The sequence below is a fragment of the Ixodes scapularis genome, unplaced genomic scaffold (genome assembly GCF_016920785.2).
Source record: "Ixodes scapularis isolate PalLabHiFi unplaced genomic scaffold, ASM1692078v2 PGA_scaffold11__112_contigs__length_91849675, whole genome shotgun sequence".
Classification (NCBI taxonomy): Eukaryota; Metazoa; Arthropoda; class Arachnida; order Ixodida; family Ixodidae; genus Ixodes; species Ixodes scapularis.
The window spans coordinates 60,122,576-60,147,335 of record NW_024609837.1 but is presented as its reverse complement, the minus strand read 5'-3'; the positions used below and the strand labels follow the sequence as shown (position 1 = coordinate 60,147,335).

The 24,760-nt window shown below is 44.5% G+C and overlaps 2 protein-coding genes across 2 annotated transcripts in view; one reads left to right on the top strand and one right to left on the bottom strand.

Annotated features, from left to right (window-relative positions):
• Positions 1–16,567, top strand: part of LOC8036137 (dmX-like protein 2) — a 131,716-nt gene extending 115,149 nt beyond the window's left edge. Inside the window, exons 50-57 of the mRNA XM_029983147.4 lie at positions 1,291–1,374; positions 4,558–4,618; positions 5,509–5,639; positions 8,151–8,228; positions 10,422–10,566; positions 12,560–12,649; positions 13,164–13,291; positions 15,341–16,567. Of these exons, the coding sequence (XP_029839007.3) occupies positions 1,291–1,374; positions 4,558–4,618; positions 5,509–5,639; positions 8,151–8,228; positions 10,422–10,566; positions 12,560–12,649; positions 13,164–13,291; positions 15,341–15,541 (918 nt within the window). The 3' untranslated portion in view covers positions 15,542–16,567. The remainder of the gene's footprint in view (positions 1–1,290; positions 1,375–4,557; positions 4,619–5,508; positions 5,640–8,150; positions 8,229–10,421; positions 10,567–12,559; positions 12,650–13,163; positions 13,292–15,340) is intronic.
• Positions 16,568–18,585: 2,018 nt separating this feature from the next.
• LOC8036136 (protein C1orf43 homolog) lies at positions 18,586–24,739 on the bottom strand. The gene is made up of 7 exons (XM_002411687.5): positions 24,350–24,739; positions 24,128–24,229; positions 23,915–24,032; positions 23,267–23,320; positions 23,019–23,182; positions 22,318–22,376; positions 18,586–19,456 (listed from the first exon to the last, which is right to left on the bottom strand). The coding sequence occupies exons 1-7, from the start codon at positions 24,404–24,406 to the stop codon at positions 19,228–19,230; spliced, it is 783 nt and encodes a 260-aa protein (XP_002411732.4). The 5' UTR covers positions 24,407–24,739; the 3' UTR covers positions 18,586–19,227.
• Between the last annotated feature and the right edge of the window lie 21 nt (positions 24,740–24,760).

Sequence of the window (24,760 nt, the reverse complement as noted above, 5' to 3'; positions counted from 1 at the left end):
TTATATTTAAATAACCGAGTTTAGAATTGGACAAGTGGAAGGTAAGGAACAACCTTCACGAGTTAAGCAGAATTTTCGTTCTGAGCATGGTGCACGGCACTGAAATACTTTGGGAAACTATTTGATTTGAAAATATTCGACCAAAACCACTATTATTTGCTTTGAAGTCAATTGAAACTCAAAATTCATCATTCGTACATGACTAATGCAGTGTTATTGGCGATTGGTAAAGATTTGAAAATGTCACTTCTCGAGCTTCAGGTATGGGTCCGGCAAGCTGGGGCGGTACTGTCTTGCCTTGTTGCAAGCAGTTTTTCTACATTTCTGTTTGAGGGAAAACAGTTTTCTGCAATTTAAGAAATATGCCTCATATTATCACCTTTAACAGTGATTCTAAGCACCCAGATGGCAAAACTGTCGTTACTCTGAAGCGTAGATTAGTTGGCGGCTCTGGTTGACCCCAAAGACAAATCTGAAACGACAAGAGACCAGGTAAGGGTGTGGCACGCTTAGTGCGGACGAGCGGTCGACTCTTCTTGAAAGGCGTCCATTGAGGCATTTGTGTGGTGGGGAATGCTCGTTCGGAGACCCAACTTAAGCGGTAACATTCGGATCTCATCAATCTGTCCGACCGTGTAAAGCGTGAAAAACTATGGATGCCATGCTAACCGTTTCGTGCAGTGTGCGTACTTGCAATTTTTATCTCATAAATTTTTTTATTGAATGTGAAGAAACTGGTTTGTGGAGTTCTGGCGTGTCGAGGAGATGCCAGACGTTTCTGAGAGATCTCACAAACCTCTCGAGGTTTGAGTTCGAAAATGTTTAAATATTTTAGACCTTACTCAAAGTCGACCGCCTTGAATGTCGTGCGCTTTTTCGAAAAGTTGGGCTTAAACGTTACGGGCTTATCGAGGGCCAAGTTTGACAAATTTGAGCTTCATGAAAGCACTTTCATCAGGTTCAAAAACTTATTTCACAAAGTCTAAGGATGTAACATCATGCTCTTGACGTGAACACATGAGACGGCATAGCACCTTTAGCACCCGAGGCGATATGTGCAACCCTGCCAGAACCTCACAAACCGATTCTGAACAAGGTTTTCACTCTCACACTTGATTCATAGTTTCCGCTCTGCTCTTATTAACTCTTCCCGATCTTACCCACTAACATTGAGGCGTGGTACTCTCTCTCTTCTCTTTTCTTAACCCCCTGTCTACCCCCCTACTCCCATAATAACCTCCTTTCCTCTCTTGGTGCTGCATAAAACCATGCCCCACCCCCCAAAAAAAGATGAAAGGGCTCAATTTCCCCGGGAGCTCAAACCCCCACTTCTGTCAGTTTGTGCTCGAGCGAAGCCGTCACATGATCAAACCGGTGAGTGCCTTCGAACAAAATAGTGGCCTCAATCATGTCTCTGGTGCCGCCAAATGATGTGGAGGAGGAATCACTTGAAATGGTAGCCGGAAGTCGAGATAGATTGAAACAGAACCCATTTCTTTTTTTGCAGATAACACTTAGAATAGAAGTACTGTCATAAGGGAAGCTGAAGAAAGAATGGTGCCAAATTAGACATGGGCCTTAATCCTACCCTACTGCATATTTTGTTGTCCTCGTATAGGCATTGCTGTGAGCCAACATCTTTCATAACGGAGAACTTTGTATTTCTGTATGATAGAGCAATGCCTGCAGGAGTGTTGCGGCAGCATAAGTATAGTCATGAACCAAAGCGAGCTAGAAGACACAAAATATGGTCTTTGTTGCTGGATCCCATCAAGATGGTCTTTGTCGCTAGAACACATGAACATGCTCTTAGTCACTAGAACACATGAACGTGCTCTCTGTCACTAGAACAGATGAGGATTCCCTTTGTCACCAAAAGCACATGAACATGCTCTTTGTCTTTAGAACAAATGAATATGCTCTTTGTCACTACAGTCAAACCCGACTATATCGAATCCGTTTACACCGATTTATCCCTCAAATCGAACAATTTTTGTGCAGAGTAATATTAGTAGTGATAATATATAGCAAAAACTATTGTTGCATTGAACAAAAATAGCAGCCGCTACCGATATATCGAACTGCCGAGAGTGCCGTTTTGCTCTGCAAGCTGGCTTTCCCCAATGCGAGCGGTCGCATTGGGGGAAAGCCAGATTGCAAAGTACGCTGACTTTTTTTTTTTTTTTGGCAACCGCATTGATTGTTTGGAGGAAAAAAAATCTTTTGCGGGGGGAGCGGGGAGAGGCTCTCCGTGCTCCCTTTCACTGCTCCGTCTGCAAAAGAAGAAAAAAAAAAAGTCAGCTTCCTCTGCTAGCTGGCTTTTCCCTAATGCTGCCGCCTGCCTTAGGGGAAAGCCAACTTGCAGAGCAAAACGGCGCTCTGCAGGAGAAGGTGCTCCTGCTCGGACGTGCGCCGTGCTCTCGGCATGGTTTAGCGCTAATGCGCGAATATAAAAGGCAGCGGCCTCAGCATTTTGGAGTCCGTCGATAACGTAGAAAAATATTATGTGGATGCAATAAAGAAAAAGCAGCAAATGCAAGACTATTTTATTGTGTAATATGTCAGCAAAAAGTGGATTTTTGAGAGTCAATTTTATGAAAACTTTTATATCGAAGTACCCACTACATCGAACTGTTAGAATTTTTTTTGCGAGTTCGATATCAACGGGTTTGACTGTAGAATACATGAGGATGCTTTTTGTCACTAGAACACGTGAAGATGCTCTTTTTCACTAGAATGCATGAACATGCCCTCTGTCACTAGAACATATGATCATGCTTTGTTGCTAAAACACATGAACATGCTCTTTGTTGCTACAACAAATGGACATGTTCTTTGTCACTTGAACAAATGGACATGCTGTTTGTCACTTGAACACACGAGGATGCTTTTTGTCACTAGAACAGACGAGCATGCTCTTTGTCACTAGAACACATGATGATGCTTTTTGTCACTAGAACACATGAGGATGCTCTTGGTCATTAGAATGCATGAACATGCCCTCTGTCACTAGAACATATGATCATGCTTTGTTGCTAAAACACATGAACATGCTCTTTGCCTGTAGAACACGACGATGCTCTTTGTCACTAGAAGACATAAACATACATTTTGTCGCGACTACACTCTTTGTCCGTGCTCATCGTTAAAAATCCATGAACACACTCCTCGTCCAGCCTACTCAGTTGACTTAAACAGTGCTTATGAAAGTTTTTAGGCACGTATGCAATCCCCCAAGCAGACCATAGTTAGTGCTATGTCTATCAGGCAGTACTAACGGAAGAGGTGAACGCATTATCAGATTCCTCTGTTCTCTTGTTCACCGCCTATTAAAGTAATATTTAGTGCTGGTGTGGTTAGAAGCCATGGGTGTCATTATACGTCTTAAATTTTTGGGAGATGTAGAATAGGGCTGTTATAAAAAAAACACATTTAAGGTGCTTATGATGAGCAGGTTCTTTGATTTTGAACTAATCCTCTGCCTCCACTGTATTTGGCGCTTTTGTATTTTTGCCTCGCTTGCTATCATTTCTTTCACTGTCACTGTGCTGTCGTCAGTGTTTCATTGGAACGACTCAGCATGTGCCGCTGTGTTTCTTGTTTGCCATTTCATTTTTTGTTTTAGGGTAAGTGTTCTGCCACCAGTACCCCTTAAGAACTCAATGCTTGCATCATGCTTTCTACTTCTCAATGGACCTTCTCCGAGAAGCGTTCTGCGCACGCGCGAGCACTCGATGCCAAGCGGCGGAAGTCTGAACGAAAAATCGAGGAAATTCGGAAGGAGGCTGTATATCAGCGATTAGAACACGTAACTGCAGCATATATATATATAATTGTGTTACACAGAAAAAAGAACGACGACGGAGAGGAAAACACGACGTTTTGGTGGACGCCACGGATGCTCCTCTTTAAAGTCGCGTTGGGCAGCCGCCGCTGCTCAGAGAGCGAAGAAACTGTTAGCGTAGCTCCCATTATCGCTTGGTAGCGCAGGTAGGTCACTTCCTCGATTTTTAGTTCGTGCAGCCACCGCCTGGTGCCGTCGGTATGTGGAAGAGGTCCATTGTGGTGCTGGGTTTGGCAAACATTTTGCAAACATAACTTTTTGGCTGACCCTTTTTTTTTGCTTGTTATGCATCCTATTAATTAGTTTTTATAAGAACTGGAAGGTGTATATTATTAGACAATGAATGGTGTACAATATGTGCCATTGCACTGAAGGGTGTATTGTACATTCCACTAAGGGATATAGTATGTATCATTACACTGTGAATGGTGTATAGTAAATCCCATTACACTGAATAATGTATAATATGCACATCTTGTTTATGAAACCCATTTTGCAACATATTAATACTAGAAAACTATACAAGTGTTACAACATACATGCAAACATTGGTCTTTACTGAACCACACTACTACTTGCTAACAGGTAGGTGTGTCATAAAGGTGCTTCGGCATCAGGAATGTTGCAACGTGTTGGTCCCTCTAGTTGCCTCAGAAGTGGTGTAATATGTGGCTTGACATATACCTGACTCTGGCAATTGCGTTTCTCCTCAGCTGAAGCGACACAAGGTGGACTCCGTTCGCCGGCTAACCTCTCATCCCGTGCTGCCGCTGTGTGAGTGTCTGGTTACTGCATTACGAACGTCCTTACGGAACGGCTTCTGTTGAAGCTACAACAGGCGGAAGCTTTGTAATCACAACATGAGCAACTCCATAGTTACGATGGGAAGACGTTCCGTAGTTACGACGGGAAAAAGCCCCAATTTCATGGCGACGGCTGGGAATGTCGCAAACCTGCCAATGTCTGCTTTCGACCAGATCCAACTTCTAGAGGCTCGTTTACGCATTTGCGTTTGACTGCGTTTGACTTCGTTAAGATTGCTTGCGTCAAGCTGTTGCTATGGCGACCCTTACAACCAGCCAATGGGGAGGCGCTGCATTGCATGACGCAATGTAGCGCAACACAGTCAACGCAAATTTGGGAACCAGCCTTCACGTAAAGTTCGACCAAAGATCAGCTTTAATACGCACGAACGAAAATTGAAATGCAGACAGATGCCCCCTAGTAGACAAGGGGTGCAATATTGGTTGGGTATTTTATTGTTTCACATTTTTAAACTAACGAAAGCATCGAATGTGCGCATGTTTGCTTTTATATTGTGTAGCATTTGGTAATTGTTTTATAAAATAGAAAATAAACTAATTTATAAATTATGGTTTTGCAAATTTTCTAGTTCTTTTTGTGTGGAAGTCGGGCAACGCTGCTAATAAGTCAAACTTCGTCGAATCCAGCCAAAAGTTTTAAGGTTTGCTGAATCGGTCGAACCTCGGGATCTATGAAAGAATGCGACATCTTAGTGACAACAGGAGCCACTCCGTAGGTACGATGGAAGGGTGTCCCGTGGTTATGACGGGAGGAAGTTCTGTTGGAGCTGCTGCATTGCAGCTACGTCGGGAAGTTTTGCTACACTGTCAATTTACTCTTCTACTCTTTCTGCGTCCCAGATTTGTCTGGCTGCCAGGATGGTTCGGTGAGCCTGTGGGAGTGGGGACACACGCAGCCGGTGTCCACCCCTAGACTGGCCGGAACGTTCGCCAAGGTCACCAGCCTTCTGTTCAACCAGCAAGGCAATAAGGTATTTGGACATGTGTCTGGAGAATTTTCTTGCAGTTGGAATTATTTTTTTTTTGTAAGGAAGGTTTTTGTGAAAAAAAAAAGAAGTACTAACTTTGGGTAAGTTTAAGGCAGTCTAAATTCCATGGATTTTTGAAATATGGAGCATAGGGTACAAACCATAGTCAACTAAGTAATACCCAGTGTCTCAAATAGCGGCCAGGCTCTTTAAATCGACCGCAAGAATCGGTTTCTTAACCCCATTGTGCTATGATTTTGAGCAGCATTCCACACAGGTGGTGCATTTTTACGGGCGAAGCTCCTTAGGGTCTAGCCTTGTCCGTTTGGCGTCCATGCTCTCATCGATCTTGCTGGTGCTCGTGCTCGTGTAGGGCAAAAAGAAAATGATGAAAGAAAAGAAAAAATGTTTGCGCAGTCGACAGGATTTGAACCTGTGCGGGGAGACCCCAAGGGATTTCTAGTTCATCGCCTTAACCACTCGGCCACGACTGCGGGATGAGTAGGGGGTTCTGAGATGTGATAGCAACTCAAGAGCTGGGGATGTCACGGATGAAACGTTGCATGTAGCCGCTCAACGTCTATACAGGAGAGGGCGCTGCAGTCAAATGCGTATATAATCGCGTTAAACTTCGCATTCATTGGCTCAACGTTTATAGACGAGAGGGCGCTGCAGTCAAATGCTCAAATGCATATATAACCACGTTCCATACCACACATTCTCTTTCTGACATGGACCATTGACTTAAGCGGTGGAGATGCGTTCCCACGGCTTCTAGCGGATCCAAGCTGATCCGCTAGAAGAACCACTGGCTCTGCATTTCACCGACCATAAAGCAGTAATAATGAAGTCAAAATGCAACCTGGAAGTCAGCACTACCTATGAGCGATAAAAAAAAAAATCAGCACCATCAGCACTGCCTATGAACAAAATCAGTATCATCAGCACCACCAGAGCTTTGCCCCAATCAACATCATTCACCACGTGGAGATGCGGTCCTTTTTACTTTTTCCTCAGCTAAGTTTGCTCTTTGCAAATTTTATAGAAAAACTTGCAGTGGCTTAGCTCGGCTGTGCCAGGATATACGTAGCGTGAGCTTATGCGCACAAAATGAGTGGCGCTATCAAGCGGCTCCGGTGCAGCATCAGACTTGGCTACTGCGCAACGGAGGCGCACAGCTGGGCACGCGGCGGCGCCAGTGCGTCTGCCGCGGCTATGACGTCACTGCTCCGGAATGCGCAGACCGGCGAGGCAGGCGAGGCAACGGCGGAGCGCGCGGCGGCTGCTTCGCATGGCTCTCATAATGAGCCATGCTCGTTATGCGAGCCATGCTCATTATTCGGAGCTCCGCCACTGCTGCCGTGCGCTCCGCATAATGAGCATGGCTCGCATAATGAGCACGGCTCATTATGAGGGCCACGCGAAACTGCTCAACCTCGACCAGTGTAGCTAACGCTACAAAATGCACCACCTGTGGGCAACGCTACACAAAATTGTAGCTTGATAGGTTAAGACAGTGGTTCTCAACCGTTGTTACTTCGCGGACCCCTTGTGGATCGGCGAAGATGACGGGGGACCTCGTTCGTGGTGAGGGGAAGGGGAAAATATAGGTAAATGATGGCAATGATTGAGTAAATGAATAAACTAAGGGCTGGTGTAAAGTAGGCTTCTTTTATTGACACATGCACGAGGAAACTCACCCAAAAATTGGAACGTTTCTTCTCAATCTGGGAAAATAGAAGTTTTATTGCCGGGCTTAGCTGATGAGGCTGAGCTTCGCGGACCCCTAGAATGCCTTCGCGGACCCCCATTTGAGAACCACTGGGTTAAGAAACCGATTCTTGCGGTTGATTTAAAGAGCCTGGCCACTCTTTGAGACACCTGGTAGAATACCTTCTGGGGCAATGCCTATACCAGCATATTTTTAGAGCGTGTCTTGTAACATATGGTATACGGATAGCAACAGTTCATTTTTAAATTGTTTGATAAAGAGTGATTTGAATATTTAAATTTTGATAATTGAACATGTGTAGATGAATGAACCGTGATGATTGAATAGAATATAGGTTATGAAGCCACCAAAAGAAGAAATCTTTGGCTGTATAATGGTTCATTCATTGAATATTTTCGATTCATTCCTCTTTAAAGGTAGCGCAACATAATGAAAATGGCCCGTTGAAATTTTGATATACAGTCATGTCTCGTTAATATGGATACCCCACTATATAGACAACATTTTCAAGGATGAACTGGGTAAATACACACGTTTTTGTTTTGTTATTTTGTACAGTTCACTTTATGAACGATTTTTAGGGGGAACGGAGGTGTCCATATTAATGAGACATCACTGTAATCATTTGAACCAGTAAAATTCACGTTTGAGATAAATGTGAGCTCACCATTTCCAGTTGCTGATTCTAAACTGTTTTACATGTAAACTACTATCTCTTTTTTTACTTGTTTTATAACGAACAAATTCCTAATCTCTCTTATTCTTGCCCCTCTTCCATCAAGTTTGGCGTCACAGACGGTGACGGTAACCTCAGCCTGTGGCAAGTGGGGGTCACATCACCAAATGCCAAGCCTTTCTTTGTGAGTGAAACACTTATTTGCTCTCTTTGGGCATGTCCTGAACTCGATAAAACGCACTTAAAAAGTCTGCATGTCTTCATCATATTTTATGAACCTGGAGATGTATGGAATGTGCTGCAAATGAGCCGGGCACACCTGCTTCTATGACGTTGTAATGTCACGTTACATCATAATGTTACATGACGTCAGGGTGTTGCGTGACAGCAGGCTGTTATGTGACGTCATGGTGCAACCTGACATCACAGTTATGTGATGTCACAGAGACGTGTGACACTGTGACGTCAAAGTCACATTACATCATAATGTCACGTGACATCGCAGTGTGACATGACGTCACAGAGTCACGTGACGTCCTAATGTCAGTATATCATGTGACGTCGCAGAGTCGCATGCACCGTAACGTTAGAGTCGTGTTACATCATGATATCACGTGCCATCAGGGTGTCACTTGACATCATGGGACATCAGCATATCACGTGGCACCGTGACATCAGAATGTCACATGACGTCATGGTATCACATGACATTCTGGCATTCCTCTGGGGCTATACAGGGTCTGTCCCAAAAGTTCCCGGAATAGTTTTTTTTATAAATCATCTATTCAATATCAGTTTACAATCTTTTCAGAACTTTTCAAAGTAATCTCCCCCTGCTTCGATGCACTGTTGCCAACGCTGAACCCAATCACTGAAGGCGCCCTGGAAGCCGTCAACAGGAACCTCCTTCAGTGAGGTCGTCGCAGCTGCTTTTACCGTCTCCAGCGTCCCATGCCGAGTTCCTTTCAGGGTTCTTTTGATTCTTGGGAATAAAAAGAAGTCCGGTGGTGCCAGATCGGGGCTGTACGGTGGCTGGGGCAGCGTTGGCACACATATTTTGGCCAGCAACTCGGAGACAATGAGCGCGGTGTGGCTTGATGCATTGTCATGGTGCAAGATCCAGTTGTCGCAAATTTCTTTTCGGACTCGTCGAACCCTGTTTCGCAACCGTTTGAGCACTTCACAGTAAAACTCCTTGTTGACTGTTTGTCCCTGTGGCACGAATTCACTGTGAACCACACCTTTTCTGTCAAAAAACACAATGAGCATTGCCTTGATTCGCGATTTGCTCATCCTTGCTTTTTTCGGGCGAGGAGACTCCGTGGTGTGCCACTCGCTGCTCTGACGCTTTGATTCGGGATCGTACTCGAAAATCCACGTCTCATCCCCTGTGATCACTCTGTCCAAAAATTCTGGGTCTGTTTCGAAGCGTTCGTGCAATTCCTGACATTTCAACAAACGCTCTTCCTTCATCTCACTCGTCAGGACCTTTGGCACCATTTTCGCGCAGACTTTCCTCATTTGGAGATCCTCTGTTAAAATGCGATGAACGATTGTTTTGGGTATTCCACACTCATCTGCGACCATTCGAACGCTTAATCGCCGGTCCTTGTCCAAAACGTGACACACTTTTTGCACCGAGTCATCCGTTTGTGATGTCGACGGGCGTCCCGAGCGGTCGTCGTCGTTGACGGACTCCCGACCTTCCCGGAACCTCTTGTGCCACATGAAAGTTTGGCTTTTTTTCATTGCGTCGTCGCCGTAGGCTTTCCGAAGCATTTCGAGCGTCTCCGCCCCGTTTTTACCTAGTTGCACACAAAACTTGATTGCATAACGTTTCTCCAAAAACTGGTCCATTTTTTTTCTCGACGAGGGTGCTGTAGATGCCTCTGCGCGGAGCGTGACCTGCCTCAGCAACTGATAGCAGACAACTGAGACCGGTCTCGTTTGGAAGCTTATATCCCCCACTAACTTCTCCACCTGAAGCCCCACCCCGCCAGGCGGCGTTGCCGACCACAAAAAATCAATCCGGGAAGTTTTGGGACAGACCCTGTATGCATGCGGCATGGGTCCCACGTGTAAAATGTAACGGTTTTCTCATAGAAAACGAGTGTATAGGCACATTCTGCGTTAAAAGTAGGGAAGAAGCTGTAAATATTAATTTTCTGCAACTTTTGTACCACCTTCGTGCTAAAGCTGCAAGAAGCAACAAAGTTTTAGCTAAGCTTAAAAGCAACATTAGGTGCATGCCTCGGAAACACGGAGAAATGTTGATCTGCCTTCGTAGAGATTTAACTTGATTACTTTAGGGAAGCGGGCACAGCAGCTGCTTCAGCGGACACCTCACATTGCTCCGTGTCTTTCTTCCCTTCCGCAGAGTGCGTCGTGTCACTCTAAACAAGCGAGTGACTTTGCCTTTGTGAGCTCGTCCAGTCTGATCGCCACAGCGGGACATTCCAATGAAAACCGCAACGTCTGCCTTTGGGACACCCTCCTTCCCCACCGCAAGGCCCTCGTCTCCGGTGAGGAAGCTCCCCGCGACCCTCGCGTTTCGTGACAACGGCCTCCCAAACTGTAACTTGGAATCCGGGAGAAGAATTTCCTGGGAGACCAGAACGTTTCACTCTACGCTGTGTGTCACTAGTTGCGTGCAGTACAGGCGAACGCAATACTGGGTGAGAGGAGAAAGGGCAAGCATTAGGAAGGCTGAGGAGAGGAGAAACCTCGTCTCCTTTCTGACGTTTCTAGTGCTCTCCCTCTCTCCCCTCGCCTGACGTTGCCTTCGCCTGCACTGCACATAACTAGTGATGCAGAGTATAGGATTCTTGGCGAAATGTTGGCTTCTATGTTGAGTCTCCCTGAGTGGGTCCCTTTCTGAACTCTTCTTAGGTAGCAGCTTCCACTTCTTTGAGCTTTGTAAAAGTTTTAAACTTATCTTCACATTTATATGTTCAACCAGTTCGCTGTTTCAAAGAGGATATGCTACTTAGAAGGGTCAGCTTTTGAAGCTCTGGCTTAATATGAATTAAATTTACGTATGTACTGATAGTTGTGAGGCAGAATGCAGTGCAAAGCTTCATCTTTTTACATCAATTGTGAAAAAGGAACACACTGGAACACACTGACATTGTTTAGAGAAACTATCATTAAAAAACTAATTTGCAATACCCAAAATGTTTCTTGACTAGATGTACAGCAGAATGCCTGGACAGTGCACCTGTGAAAACAAAATTTCCAAAAAGTAATATATTTTATGCTAACGTCGCACTGAAAAATCTAATAAACGTTTCGCCTTCTATGTTGTCGACAGAATTTTAACATCTCCTATAAAAGACGTCCACAAAGTAAAAAAACAATGCCACAGTTGCATTGCCCATTAGATTCCAGTTAGTAGAAACAATGAGTGAGCTTTTCCTTTCGTCCCGTTACCAAATGAAACTTTCTAGGAATATTTTTTATATGTTGGCAGATGGCTAATCATGTCGTTTAACACCGGAGACTGTGGTGCAGAAAATGAAAAATTTTTTCATCAAAAGAACAAACACAGAATTTTTTTTTCTTTTCTGGGTAGTTTTTTTTTTTTTTTTTTTTTAAGGTATTGTTTTTGATGCGGGGACCTGAACAACTTTTTTGTGCAAGGGGCCCGTAAGAAAGAAATGATGCGGAATGGTTCGAATGTCTGTGCTCGAACTGCTGATGGGAAACAATCTCTTTGAAATGTATTGCAGTAGGATATGGTTCAATGAAATATGTTACAAACCTCGTTTAGGGGTAAGTAACCAAACTCCTAAGCAACAGAAACAAGTTTAACCTTTTTTGATAGTTACACGGAAAGCAAGTTGTCAGCTTTTCGTGCAAAAATTGCGTCGACCTCGTCGAGGTCAGTACGATGCCGAGCTCCGATTGGCTTTGATTGAAAGGATGGTGGGTATACCTCAATGCTAGATGCCTCAAGGCCTACCCACAATTTTTTTCCATCAGCCAATAAGAACTCGGCGTTTTGACATCGTCGCAACCCTTATGCAAGGAGCAGACAAACTTGCGCTCTGCACAGATTCCAGCAGTGTTCACCCGTTTCCAGTGGGGTTCTGACAAGAAAAACCCTCAGAGTCTCTAACAAAGTGAATGAATTTCCTTTGTCAGAGGATAAAGAGGTTTTGGTACTTTTGGAAGAGAAAAAATTTGACTGCGAGTACCTGTCTGTTTCATGACTTGCGAGTTTAAATATAATTTTATATCTTACTACCCAGATGGCTTTCCGGGTGATTTTTTGCATGTCATTCTGATTGAAAACTTTTCCTCAATTATAATGCATAGAATTTTTTCATATATAGTAAAGATATGGAGATGCACATAGTAATCCAGTTTTGAAGTGTGCTTGTAATACCAGTACAGAGGTGATAAAAGGTGATAAAGTATTGATGTTTTTGTTTTCTTGAAAGTAACTGAGCCTGTAAGGAGGTAGTGCTCTCTACAAGGGTCACTCGAGCTTGGTGTCATCGTTTCTCTCGGCAGCGTTCACCTGCCACGAGCACGGCAGCTCGGCGGTCGTGTTTGCGCCGCAGAACCAGCTGCTCATCTCCGCGGGGAAGAAAGGTGACATCTGTATCCTTTCTTGTGTCGGCGTCGCCCGTATCTCGAAACAAGGGACGTCTTGAAAAGACACTGAACTCCCATAAAATATAGAGCTGCTGATTACGCTCTTTTGCGCACAGAAAGAAATGTGTAAGCAATTGTCGAACTCCCGGCCACTCTCACGAGAGAAGGGGCAATGCGAACACCGACGACAAAACGTGATGCACGGCACTTTAAAAGGAAAGTGCACCGATTCTATGTATTTGAGAGCAAACTCTTGGTTTGCTCTCAAGCCAAGAGTTTGCTCTTGGTTTGAGAGCCCACCGACCTTGCTGCAACGCGTCGCAGCTATCGCTCTAACCGTACTGTGGACTGCTCAATTTTTTTTTAGCAACCACAAAGCCAGTGGGTTACGGTTGAGAGCTCTACAGCTTTCTTCTAAATGGTTTCCTTAAGTGTTTAGTTGTTTCGTGGGTAGGAGAGATTGACAACGTCCGTCATTTGGGCGGTTGTTTTGAGTGGAGCCTTGACCACTGCACCGCAGTCATCTTTGATGTGCGTCAGCGGCAGCTCCGACACAAGTTCCAGGCCCACGATACCGCCATCAAGTGCTTGGCCGTAGATCCGAGAGAAGAGTATTACATATCCGGCTCCGCAGACGGAGACATCAAGGTAAGCCTGGTAACATTCAAGAGGAGGTCCTGGTCACAATCATTTTTCTGTCAATTCCATTCAATTTATATTACATTGTCACATATACTACAGCATTTCTTGCGAAGCACAAGCATTAGCTCATTGTTTTCCTATCTAGGTATTATAGTTTCCGAGGAAATTTCAACTTTGTCACATACATTTCTGTCCGACTTTTCTAAAATACCCCCATCAAAAACTATGCATATCCTAGAAACAGTAGACAGTGAAACAAAACTATTCTTGTAATTTTAGCTTAAGCAAAAAAAAATGTTATCTCAATTTGAAATTTATTTTGTTAAGGATTAGAAAGGAGTCATTAAACTCTTTGCCACTTAGAAAATTTTTGTAAGTTAACATTTTTCAGAAATATTAATTTTGTTGCACTATCTGATTTGTAAAGTATCCAACCCTAAAAAGAAATATATTCAGATCAAAGTTCTAGATCCAAAGATACTGTGGCAAAACAATTTTTGTTGGGGTGAAAAAATAAACCCCCAAAAAACATAGAAAGCTTTCCAAGACATGCTTGTGAACAGCTCAAGTAAAAAATTTTGAATCGATGCAACTATGTAAATGTGCACTTCCTGAGTGTAGAAATTAGAAAATATGTTGTAAATGCACCTATAAACGAGGAATTTTTTTTGTTTTATAATTTTTGCTTTTTAAGATTAGGATCTCACTTCAAGTGATACACTAGCCAGTGCAGTTCATCATCATTATTATGTTTTTGTCTTTGAACAAAACCTCATTTAACTAGCAAGGTTAAACCAGCCGGCATGGCACCGTATTCCATGGCTGTCTGTCGGGTCCCTATCATTTTGCCGAAACTCGTTTCGTGGAATTATGTTTCGTGGACAACTTTTCATGAACACACGATTCGTCGACACTTTCGTTTTGTCGACACTCATTACGCGAGTTGCACGGTGTATGGACATTTCGTCACGCGTGTATCACTGGGGTGCACGTTAACCTACCCCCCACCTGCATTCATGCCGCTTTGCGGCAACAGTCTGAGGCGGCTCATTACAAAAATTTGAGCTCACCTGAGCGACCCGTACACGCCGCTTCATGGCGACAGCCTCCTGCAGCTTATTACAGAATAAAGCTAATTTGAGCTGTCGATGAAACGATTTGTCGATGAAATAATCTCAATACACTACAATTATCATTACCATTTATTCAACCTTGAGGGCCTCTAGGGATTTAAGATGAAAAATAAGAACTTGCATTCCCCATGTAAGCTTGCCCTTCTAGTACTTGTACTAAGCGTTAGCTTTTCAATGGTCTAAGCAACACGGTTTTGTTTGGCATCTCTTTCACACGAGGGTGTGTGTGAATGGAACGCAAGGCAAAGCCACGGGTTCTCGCAGATGTGCAAGGCTGCAGTGGTGGATAAACAACTTTGACAAAGTTGCAGAAAAAAAAAAAGAAGAAAAAAAAAAAGAAACGAGCATAGGGATGTTATAGGATGCCACCAAACGTAACTTTGTCAGGCACCTGCTCCTCGTCTTTTTAAGTCTTTTTTGCGTGAAATTACGGTCCGTAAAAACGCAGGGGTTGAGGACAACCACGCATAAGAAAGGCATTTAGAAAACGCTCGCTTCTGCGGTTTACAATGGAGGGCGCTTCACAAGAACCACGTTAAAATGTGGAAGAAACCAAGAAATTAAAGAGATTAACAATTCCCTGTAATACCAAATTAGAGTGCAGCTTTTGAGGAGGAGGAAAGGAGGGTATGGAGAGAAGGGTATTCTCTCTTCCTCCTCCCCCTTGTGACGTCATGAAGGTCACTGTGAAGGTTGTGACCTTCATCGTGACCTTCACAAGTGACCTTCGTGACGTCATTCGTGACCCTCGTGATGTCACGTGCGATGTCATTATGCGAAACGTCCCATAATGCAACGTGCACTTACGCTGACGGGGATGGCGCCAACGATGCTGCTCAAGCCAGAAACGGGCGCCTAAGAGCTGTGCTCTAGAAACGGTGCAAAGACTTAATGTTGTTGTTTTTTTGCGTTTTTATTTTAGGTGTGGGGCCTGTCCGTGCACGTGCTGCTGTACGCGTTTCCCAACGAGCACTCGCGGAGCACGCTGTTCCGTAACATCGGCATGGGAGTGACGCACCTGTCGACCGACGCCCACGGACGCCTCTACTCGTGCGGAGCCGACGGATCCATGAAGCTGCGCCAACTCCCCGACCGAGACGCCGTGGTCGCGAGCTTCATCTAGAAGTTCGCGCCGCCTTCGCCGCACTTCACACCTCGCTCCGGAACCTCGTCGCAAGCTTCGCCAAAACTCCGGGCTCGTTTTCCCCGTTCGACTTCATTCCCGACACATTCTTCTTTTTTTACGTTTGCGGTACGCCGCGTTGTCAGTTTATCTAGCTTTTTCCGCAGTTCGAACGGAACGGTAACTTGACAGACGTGCCCCGGTGTTTTACGAGAGTTACGCCGGCATCGAAGCGAACGCTTCGCTTTCTTCCGTCAAGGAGGCAAGATGGCCGATCTCGAGCTGCGACTCTGCCGCCTTTCCTTTTTTATTTTTTTGCCGGTTCTTTGTTCTTGGACGTGAGGTTATAGCTGTGATAAGTTGCTCCCCCCCTCCCGTTAGGTACGGCCACCCGCACCCATTCTCGTCCCGAAACGTGCACTTGTGGAGTTTCGCGTCATCGTCGGCCACGGCCGTCTGTTGTGCGGGGAACAAAGGGGGAATGTCGGATCGCCTTATGCAACAGAAAAAGAAGAGAAAAAAAAAAAAAAGCTCGCGTCAGACGTTTTGTTTTTGATTAAACTTATTCTCGATGGTGGGCCGCCGATGCAAGCGCGGAACCTGTTGAGGTGTCGCGGATGCCGCCAAGTTATGTGTCAGTCCGTTTTCGTCGCTAGTCATGTTTTTAAATGGCAGTCGAGACTCGTCGCGTCTTCGGAGAACGCAAGGACTCCGTGCAAGCGGAGAGCCGAGAGAAACGCGCCTCGACGGCGGCGTCGAACGTCTGCTACGATGTCTCGTTTCGATTCGGAGCGAAAACGCGATTCTAGCAAACGACAACGTGCAGTGCTGTGGCGCGTGTGCCAGAGTTCTAAAGCTCCGGGTTGCGTATGTACATAATGTATTTATGAATGTGGAATTTTTTTCGGCTTACACCTTCTGGGTTCTACTTAGCGCCGATTTTTTTTAGATGCAACTGAATTACGGAGAGTACTGCGAGATGTGTCGACGATTGTGTCCTAAAATAAAGATGTGTTTATGGTGTAACTTGTTCTTTCTTCTAGGAGCGAGAAGTGCCGCATTAGAGGTGCGCTGGCAGGTAAAACGATTAAAAACTGTGCCTGGACATTACCCTCAAAATTCGAAACTCAGTATTTGTCAAGTAAAAAGAACAATTTCTTTAAGCAGAATTTGAAGTTCCCTTGCTATCAGCGCCAGTGCAGTGACGTCAATGATTGAGTCGTCCTGCAACTCGAGTTTCTCTTGCGCCTGCAAACAGAGTGTTGTGTTCACCTGCGTCCCATTATCAACCACTTGCGTGCCGGCTATTGCTGTGAGCCAGACATGTATGTAACGCGTTACAAGTAACGAGTTAATTCTACCTAGTTACTATTTTCGGTAACGAGTAACGTATTTAGTTACTTTTTAGAAAAGGAACGAGTCGCGTATTTAGTTACTTTGAAGGCCAAGTAACGAGTAATGGTATTTCGTTACTTTTGAGGAGTAACGTGTACAACACCGCTTAAACGGTCTTGTTTTTATTCTAGCCTGAGTATGCGTCTATTGCGAGAACGGTAGGTGGGCAACCCGAAAAACATCTAAACTGTACGATAGTACAGGAACGTATATCGCTGAACACGTAAGTCGAACAGTTCGACTAATCTGTCCAGCGATAAACGTTGCTGTACTGAACTGTACAGCTGGGAATGTCCTTCACCCAGTGAACGCAATAAGGTTCATTGGTTGAACTTTCTAGAGCCGGGTACGGACAGAATGTAAATTCTGAGGTTGTGAACACGAGAAGGCAAAGAACCCATTACCCGCTGTCCTCAATGAAGGCGCAGTTCTTAAAGATTCACCAGCTCTTCCTGAAGCACAACACTGCCGTTCCTTCGAGCGCGTCGGTAGAACGACTCTTCAGTATCGCCGGAGATGTATTTTTAAGGAGCGGGGAAACATAACTGGTGAAAACTTCGAGAGGTAGCTACTGCATAAGTGCTACGACTACTGAAAAGAAAAGAAGAAACCATGAAACAAAAACAGTTGTGTATTTGGTCGTCCAAGTAACGTGAAAAGTAACTCGTTACCTTTAACGTAACTCGCGCGTTCCTTTTGAGAATCGATAACGAGTAACGGTATTTAGTTAGTTTTTTGGGTAACGTATACATGTCTGCTTTGAGCAGACGACGCTTCGCTTTCAAGTTTGAAGTTCTTTTAGGGCCCTTTCAGCGATCTCAATCTCTCTGAAACTGTGTGAGGTCGGAGAAAACACGCAGTGGACTTTTGTGAGTGATGTGAGGGACCACGACGCACCGGTTCTGCGTGAAAGGCTGTCCCAGTGGAGTCACAACCGAAACTACAGTACACAGACACCAAACCCAGTTGTTTTGACCGGTTGACGATTTTTTTTTTTTCGAAGTCTGAGAGGTTGTTTGATTCCCCCACTCGCCGATCATCCTCGGCGCTACATGTGTCGAGCGTCGCCGTGTTTTCTGAGGGAGGATAGAAAGCCGGGAGGCGACATCACTCCAGACTCCGATTTTCTGTATTTCAAAAGCAAAGGTTGTAGTGCATCAGCAATTGCATTAAAAAACATGTTTTACGGATGCCATTATTAAATATTAGAAAAATGTTGCTTACAAAGCTTCTAAATTTCATGATTGATTACACTATAAATAAAAAGCGGGAGAGAAAAGCACCAAAAGTAAAAAAGTGCACACACGTGTGGAAATTATTTTGGCATGTTTATGACTACAACTTGCATCATTTTTGACACCGACAAAACAATACTACCTCTGGGGTATCGGTGCCCCTTTAAGAATTATGTATGCCTTTTCTCTTGCTGTTGTTAGAAAAGATGTCGTGCAACAGCACTCGGGACCCTTTGCCTGGTGTGCTGCGGACGTCTGTCGAGGCAATCTTTCATCTGATGGTGTCGCATGACATAACATCATGCAATGAAGCGTCGCGACATCAGTGTCATGTTGTGACATTTGTGACCTCGACATGCGACGCAACATCGCGAGATGTGTGTAATGTTGTGAAAGTGCGAAGTGACACTGTGAATCGTACACAAAATCGGGTCTTTATACAAAACTTGGCAATCAAGCTGTGACAGACGTATGAACACAATCTCGCAGTTTGATGGCCTTAGTATTGCTATCATACTAGAGGTGGTTTCACTGACAAATGAACTTGTATCACAAGGTTGCCCAAGCTTTCTTGTAATATGCATCGATATCCGTGGAAAGCCAGGAGCAGGCAGCAGGTTTCCTATGCATGCTTGGCTGTATTGTGGAAAAGCAGCAAAATAGGAGTGGCCCCCATATGGTTCTTTAAAACCAAATTGCACGCTAAATTTTTTTTTTTTTTGTACAAAACTATTATTATTTTTGTCTAAGCATGGCTAACTAATAAGTCAAGTACAACTGACATAATCCTTGAATCCAGTGTCGTGCACAAACAGTAATATGCCATACAGGGGATCAAAGATGAGCCAGATTTACAAAGTCAACCACACTTTTTGTTTCACTTTACCGAAACTATCGCACAAGTCGCAACACGCGACAGGCTTAGTTTAGCTTCCCTCGCTTGTCCGCTTTCCGCGATTGTTCTTGCACAAATGCCCTTCGCAGCAGAGAGGCGACCTGTCACACCGACACAGCACCGTAGTTCACAGTCACAAAATCTTAACACCGACGGTGGGGTCAGACGGACGTTTCCAGGGCTGCGTCGCGACCCTTGTCATCTTCCGCAAAGGCTAAGGTTGTCGGTCGACAGCTTGCCAAGGGTTCCGTGGCAGCGGCGGCTTTTCCATTGTTGCCAGCTGGGGTGGAGTCGAAGTCGACTCGCCGCGATTCGTCGGCGTCCCGATTGGGCAGACAGTCTTGCGCCACTGGTTTGTGCACCGGCGTGCCTTTGTCGTGGGAAGCAATGCTGCAATAGAGCATGACAGCATGTCCAATTCGGTCCACCGAAATTTACTTGGGGACACAATTAGCCTTAACGACTCGAGAACAAACTTCCAAACAATACTATATTCAAGAAAGTAAACAGATGAAAAACACACAACTTTCACAAAATATCTCGGATTCAATCTCCAAGAACTCGACTCTAAGAAACGGTGCATTTCGCATGCACCAAGAAAGGATGGCAGATATATTTATTTAGGCCACCCATAAATCTTTGGTACTGGGGCCCCCCGTGAAAAAAGTACTATAGTATAGACCTTTCCAGCGGTAGTCTCGAACGAAGCGATTTACAGCGCGCGTGCCTGGTTTTGAGAGAGTAGGTACGTCAGCGTCGCCCGACTGCTCTGGGCTGTGAATTTTCTAGTCGGTGGGCTGTGGCAGCCTGCGTAGGCGCACTTGTGGACGGTGGAGACTAAATTGCCGCATTCTATTTTTTATTTTCTGTTCTACTATGGAGAACAGAATTTCCTGCGGTTTTTAAGAACGCCTTGAACTATTATTGGGAACAAAAACAAAGAAATGAAAGCTGTTTTGGTGAGTCCATGCGCGAAAAGAAATGCAACTGGAATGTTTGTTTCATTTTATGTTGATCCTTCTACGGCACCATACACTCAGCCGTGTCAATCTACAATCTACAAAAATATTTGACCACACAGGATATCCACATTGCATGGATATTCCTTACCCACATGTAATTCAATGAGTTTCATCAATCGAACAACATGTATTGTACGTACCCCACGGTGCCGCGTCATCCAGACAGGATTTGAGCAAGGTCTCAAATCATATCCAATATACAGTGTCGACGATTGGACGGAATCCAGCGTGTTTCGAGACGTTTTGAAGAGAGCTGCTTTTTTTGCACAGCTTCGAAGCAAATGAACGAACGTCTGACCACACCCCAGACCCAACCCTATCACCTACTTTTTGCGAAACCAGGAACATAGCTGGGAAGGCTTTTTGGAGATTATCTCAACGAAAATATTTCTTGAAGAATGTCAAACGAGCCGCGTCGCTTGCTGCTTAACGTTCGCTCTCTTCGCTCGTTTCTAGCGAAGGCTGTTCAGCCAACGAGCCCCGACATTCTCTGGTTCTCACAGTAGAAGAAAAACACAAAGGGTAAGCATCCTAAGCAGGCAAACAAGGTAAAAATTGCCCGCATCTCCACGTGGTGAATGATGTTGATTGGGCAAAGCTCTGGTGGTGCTTGTCTGCGTAGACGCTGAGCTGCAGCATGCCGAGCCTTTCGTTTGTTTTCATCCATGTCAGAAAGAGAATGTGTGGTACGGAACGTGGTTATATACGCATTTGAGCATTTGACCGCAGCGCCCTCTCGTCTATAAACGTTGAGAGAACGCATGCAATTTTTATTCTGGTTATATACGCATTTGACCGCAGCACCCTCTCCTGTATAGACGTTGAGTGGCTACATGCAACGTTTCATCCATGACATCCCCAGCTCTTGAGTGGTACCACCGCATCTCAGAGCCCCCTACTCGTCCTGCAGTCGTGGCCGAGTGGTTAAGGCGATGGACTAGAAATCCGTTGGGGTCTCCCCGCATAGGTTCGAATCTTGTCGACTGTGCAAACATTTTTTTTTTGCTTTACACGAGCACGTGAGCACGAGCAAGATCGATGTGAGCACGGACGCCAGACGAACAAGGCTAGATCCTAAGGAGCTTCGCCCCTAAAACTTCCAAGAAAAGCCGGCGAACTCCGAATGCACAATGCAGGTGGGGAGCCACGCTGACAGGGTTTCCCCAGCTCAGGCAGGTGGCAGAAAGTTCTGGCTGATAGGGGTCGCTCGGTTCGCAAAATGGCGGCGGCCAGAGAGCTCTTTTTGCAAAGCCGTGGACCCTTTGGGGTCTGCGAAGGCATTCTAGGGGTCCGTGAAGTCCTGCATCATCAGTCAAGCTCGGCAATAAAGGTTGTCTCTCTTCAGATTGAAAAGAAATGTTCCTATTTTCGGTGAGTTTTCTCATGTGTATATCAATGAGAGAAGTCTGATTCACACTAGCCCTTAGTTATATCCATTTATTAAATTATTATCATAATTAACCTGTAACTCTATATTTCCCTCACCATGAACTTGGTCCTACATCATATTTGTCGATCCACAAGGGGTCCGCGAAACATCAAGGGTTGAGAACCACTGGTCTATATGTTTCGTGTCCATTTTGTGTAATTTTTTCATCTTGTATCATAAGTGAACCCATATATTCTTTTCGTCAATGGCCATTAAAAAGATTGCAAAGAAGCCCAAGTTCTGCTGAACCAATAATAGAAAGAATTCAGTTCTGTCCCACATTTCACTGTCATTAAAGCAAAAATAGAACCATGCATAGGACCTGAGGTTCGTTAGAAACAACTCCTGGTACGCATCTTGGGGATGTAAATTTCCTCTATATAAATTTTTACAGAATTGCAAGCCCTAACATGCGTCATTTTTACATCCTTGAACTCATGACCAAAGCTCATTCGAGGTGACTAATTGCTAACAGCAAGGCAAAGAAGAAGTTCTAAAAAAACTGCTTGCAACGTTTAATGTAGCTCAAACCAACATTTAATGGCTATTTTCAGATGACACTTTTGCTTTCATTTTAGAAGTACGTACTATGTAAACAGTAGGTAACAAACGGTGTTCAAATGGACAATTCATGTCGGCACTGTGTTCAGTGCGACGTTGTCGCTGCTGGCATAATATGCGTTTGCTTTGTCCACGACCGCTTCGTCAAAATTCAGATTTTTCGGCTAAGCTTTGGGCATTCACTTCTCACAACACTTAATACACATATTTCAGTTTTCATTTCTCAGGTGAGTCCTTACCTCTTCTTTAGCTCTTCAAGGATGTCCATGAATGCAAGATATTGCTCCTGCCCAAACTCCTAGAAAAGAGATAACAGGCTTGAGTAGGATGATCTCAAAGGATCATGCAAGAGTGGCCACGTTCGATAAAGAGACGTTTTCACACATGGGAAAGGATGCGACTATACAGTTGGTACAAGAGGTCATGATCAGTATCCAAATCAAAAACGAGTGAAGTCGGGGATGGCCATATGGACACACGCAAAAGAGCCATAAAAAAGAACAATTTTAAGTGAAGCTGTGTCGTATCTTGATGTGCAATTGACTGTTAACAATGTGAAAATATGTACTACCATAATATCCCAAAAGATAACCCACCCCTATTCTTGGCACAATTTTCTGTTTTTTTTTTGTTTTTTTTTAAATTACCGAAAGATAGCTTAATTTTAGTAATTGCACTGCCCTGCCCAACGGTGACCTCGGTCAAAAGGGAGTTAGTGAGCCAAGGCAGGAGATATGCAAAGGCCACTGACTGGTAAGTTTTCTACGCTTTATTGTCCCTCAATGAAATAACAAGTTTGGCAAATCAAAAATGGCATTTTTAAAAGTTCTTTTGATTGCACATTGAAGTAGGCCTCCTCTTCATTTTCATCCGATTTCTCCCGCTTTTAGGCGGGCTATATCTCGGGATATAGCGGTTGATGAGAACTTCTCTGTTGTACCTTGGGACCATGCCTGGCATGTTCGTAGAGATCAAGAAACTTGTGAATGCTGCGCAAGTCGCAGTCGGCAAAGGGGCCTCCATGCACCTGACGCAGAAGAAACACCCGAACGTCCTGCCCAGGCTTGCGTGTCTTTGTCTTGTCCTTACAGCAGAGCAGCTCCTCTGAAGGAGTAAATTGAACGGATTACACCTTTCAGATACATCCTTAACTCTCGCAGAAACGGGTTTATCCATGGAAAAACCTACCTAGTTCAGCCAAGCTGTCCACAACGGCCATACGAAACAGATGCTGGGGCTGTGCTATGAAAAGAAGTGGCGAGAGTTAACTTTGGCTCTTTTTTTTTCCAATGTTCACCGATTTGACAAAAGGAGGCACATAACCTCATGACAAAGCATGCAGGATGCGGACACACACACAATTAAAGTTTCACCGTTTGGTTTGGCTGACATTTTAAAAGTTAAAAGATAAAAGTGCCTAGCACCTGAGCTGGCCAGAATGACATATAAATGAGAGCATTATATGCAGAGTAGCATATATTCTACTCTGCATATAAATATGAAGCACATACATGAACCTTGTTGACAAATTTCATTCAATGAAAAACTGAAGGTTTTGCATAAATAATAGAAAGTGGTGCCTTCGTGCTGGCTGAATGTGAAATAAGTTGGACTGGATTGCTTGAAGGACAACGTGTACTACCTTCGAAATGAAAATCTTTTCCTTTCATTGCTGAAGACTCGGAGTGTGAAATACATCAATGCCGTGCCATGTAAAAGCTGCAGGTTGGCCTTTATATTAAAGTGGACATAAAATGTGTTGTTTCCTTCAATCGTGATAACACGCAATGATGATCAGTCAACCTTCTGGTAATTGAAGCCGACAAACTTCCGTACCTGACGCCAGACAGTTTCCCTCGTCAAAGTACGACTTTTCACTTCGCTTCAGGAGCACTGGCTCGAATGTTATGTCCTTGATTATGAGCAGTCTCCTATCCACTTCATCTTTCAGTGACTGGAAACAATTGTGGAAAATGCACGAGATCGTTACATGAGAACAGCTAGTAGTAAAAATATTGATGTTACACAGGCGAACAAGAAAGCCCATACCTTTGACACGCCATGACCAATGGGGACATGTGGACTGTGCTTGGACTTGAGCGTAAACCTCATGATCTGTCTCTTTGTAAATATAAATAGTAGCAGAAAGGTCTAGAGAAACAAAACAAAAAAGAAAGAAAAACGCCCATTAAACACTGCGCAGAGGAGCTCCTCTTGAGAAGGAAAGCAACTAATTGCACGAAGTTTCATAGAAGCTTGATGCTTTCTTACCAGAACACCAAGCGCGATGCAGATAATAATTGCAACTCCAGAGAGCCGATCCGCCATACCGTTGATCTCAGTTTGGCACGTCCAAAAATGGATTTGTCCTCGAGATATTTTGATACTCCATAGACAAAGTTAGCAGCAGCATTACAAACCGCCGCTCAATCAACACACTTGACGTGTACTCGACTAGCTACCTCAAGGCGACCTACTAGGCTAACAACAGGTGCGAACAGTCGTTCACTACTTCCTAGAGACACGAAACATCAGTTGCCCATTGAATAAGCTGCAATTACGACAGCTGTTCAGGAAGTTTCACGAGTTTAACGAGGAGTGCAGTTGAAACCGAAACCCTAAAAAAGCAAAGAGGGCGCACAGGAACGGAGTGGTTCGCTAAAATCAGGTTACTTCGCAAAA